Source organism: Carlito syrichta, unplaced genomic scaffold (genome assembly GCF_000164805.1).
Source record: "Carlito syrichta isolate Samal-C Ts95f unplaced genomic scaffold, Tarsius_syrichta-2.0.1 Scaffold119893, whole genome shotgun sequence".
In the NCBI taxonomy this organism is placed as follows: domain Eukaryota; kingdom Metazoa; phylum Chordata; class Mammalia; order Primates; family Tarsiidae; genus Carlito; species Carlito syrichta.
The window spans coordinates 163,095-165,819 of NW_007063989.1; the positions used below are offsets into that span (position 1 = coordinate 163,095).

The window sequence follows — 2,725 nt, forward strand, 5'->3', positions numbered from 1 at the left end:
CTGTAGTTCCCACTACTTGGAAGGCTGAGGCAGAAGGATCGCTGGAGCCCAGCAGGTCGACGCTGGGGTGGCCGTGTGCATACTACTGCACTCCAGCCTGGACAACGGAGTGAGACTCCAACTCAAACAAACCAACCAACAAACAAAAACTTGGGTTGACCATCTGATCCAGAGGAACAAATTCCAAGTGTACTACAAGGGGCCTGCCCTCCAAAAGATAATTTCGGTTTGGGGGGATTCCCCCTCGTACAAGGGTTTCATTGTCTCCACATCTTCACTAACACCTGTTTTCTTTTTGTTCGTGGTCATTCTCTTACATTTTTAAAAACATCTCAACCAGAGAGAACTAATATCTGGAGTCCACTTCCCAATCTTCCCAAACATTTATTTCCACTCTCTGACAAAGCATGAACCCGCTGTTCTGACTCCAAGTCTGGCTTTCCTGGACCTTAGTTTCCTGAGCCCCACAGCCTGTGTTCTCTGAGTCCCTCTGCCTGGCTTCTCCTAGGAACAACAAACCCCAAACACAGAATTCACCGAGAAGAACTTGCTGATGACAGTCATTTATCTGCTGTTTGCCGGGACAGTGACAGTCAGCGCCACGGTCCGCTACACCCTCCTGCTCCTGATGAAATATCCTCAGGTCCAAAGTAAGAGCCTTTTCCACCAACCACGCCTTGGGAACAGAAGTGAGGGTTCGAGAGGGAAGAGTGTGCAGACAGAACAGACAGGCTGAGTCACATCCTGAAGGTGAGAAGGAGCATGATGTTCAGGGTATCTGAGGAGCAAGAAGTTGGTATGCCGGTTGCAGTATGAAGCATAGTGAAAGACAAGGCAGGAGACGTCCACAGGACCTTGTCGCCTTGCTGTTAACCTTACGTGCCTTATCCTGAGCATGGGGAGCCATAGAACGATGTTGAGCAGGGGAGGGCAAGGTCAAATTGGCATTTTTAAAAAATCTGAGGCCGGGCTTGGCTCAGCCTGCAATCCCAGCACCTTGGGAGGCCAAGGCAAGTGGATTGCCTGAGCCCACAAGTTCGAGACCAGCCCAGGCAACTTGGCGAGACCTCGTCTCTACAAAAAATCAAAAAATTAGCTGGGCTTGGTGGTGCGTGCCTGTAGTTCCAGGTACTTGGGAGGCGGAGGCAGGAGGATCACCTGAGCCCAGGAGGAGGAGGTTGAGGTCATGGTGAGCTATGATCATGCCACCACATTCCAGCCTAGGTGACAGAGTGAGACCCCGACTCAAGAAAAGAAAAATCCTTTTGCTGTCCTGAAGATGTGTGTTGTAAAAAGTAAGAGAAGATGTGAGGAGACCAGAAAGGACAGAGCTGGGCCAGGCTATGGGGAGGGAAGATGGGGCAGTATAGGCAGGTTGTGGGAGACAAAGGCGGGAGGTGCCCAAGGACAGGTCTGGGGAGCTGGGGGATATTGGGGCCATCCTGACATAGGGGCAGGAGCTGAGGAGCTGGACTGAGGGAGGTGTTGAGGCCAGTTTGGAGCGATTTGATGATGAGTCTGGGGCCACCCTGGCGAAGGCATCTAAGAGACCGCAAAGCACCCCAGCAGGACTAGAGATGAAAAATTGGGGTCATCAGAGCACAGGCAGGAGCTGAAGTCGCCATGATGGGGGGGGTGCCTGGGTAAGAGGCAAGTCTGGGAATGAGCCCTGAGGACCCAGCATTTTAGGGTCAGGCAGATACTGTGGGCCAGAGGGATGGGCTGACCTGAGAAACAGAAGTCGGGGGCCTTGTGGCATTGGAGGAAGAGTCATCTGTGACTTTAGGCAAGTAACTTGGGCTCTCTGGGCCTCCGTTTCCTTATCTGGGAATTGGGGCTAGATTATGGTACCTACCTCATAGGGTGGCTGTGGGAATTAAGAGGGTGGATGGAATGCCCAGCACCCTGGATGTGCAGGCTCCAGGCTCAGCGAGGGCTGGGGATACCCAAGAAGACAGGGCTTCTGAGGAGGATCCCAGGGCCCCACCCGCCTCTGGCACCTGCTGCCCCTCTTGCCTGCAGAGCGTGTGCACGAGGAGCTGGCACAGGAGCTGGAGGCCGGCCGGGCAGCAAGCCTGGGGGACCGTGTCCGCCTCCCATACACCGACGCAGTGCTGCACGAGGCGCAGCGGCTGCTGGCGCTGGTGCCCATGGGAGTGCCCCGTGCCCTCATGCGGACCACCTGCTTCCGAGGGTACACCCTGCCCCAGGTGGGTATGCAGGGCAGCCTTGGCCCAGTGGTTCTCTGCCTCAGAGAGAGAGCCTGAGTCCCTTGCTATCGGTGTCTCCTTTTCTTTTCTTTTCTTTTCTCTCCTCTTCCTCCTCCTCCTCCTCCTTTTTAAAATTTTTTTGTTGTTGGTGTCTCTGCCTCTCAGGCTGCAGTACAGTAGAAAGATCACGGCTCACCGCAGCCTCAGCCTCCTGGGCTCAAGTGATCCTCCCACCTCAGCCTCCTGAGTAGCTGAGACTATAGGCGTGTACCACCACATCTGGCTAATCTGACTTTTGATTATAGTGTCTCTCTCCCTCTCTCTCTCTCCCCTCCTCCCCTCCTCCCCTTCCATCTTCTTCCCTCCTTCCATCTTCCTGTTTCTCTCTCTGACATGCCCCTCTTTTTTCTCTCTGCATCTTTCACTCTTTCTTTTTTTTTTTTTGAGTTGGAGTCTCACTCTGTCGCCCAGACTGGAGTGCAGTGGCCACTCCCAGCCACCGCAGCCTCGACCTG

At 54.2% G+C, this 2,725-nt stretch overlaps 1 protein-coding gene across 1 annotated transcript in view; it reads left to right on the forward strand.

The window, feature by feature from the left end:
* LOC103249346 (cytochrome P450 2S1) overlaps positions 1-2,725 on the forward strand; it is a 15,188-nt gene that overhangs the window by 8,946 nt on the left and 3,517 nt on the right. The window contains exons 6-7 of the mRNA XM_021707517.1: positions 509-650; positions 2,023-2,210. Coding sequence (XP_021563192.1) covers positions 509-650; positions 2,023-2,210 — 330 coding nt within the window. The remainder of the gene's footprint in view (positions 1-508; positions 651-2,022; positions 2,211-2,725) is intronic.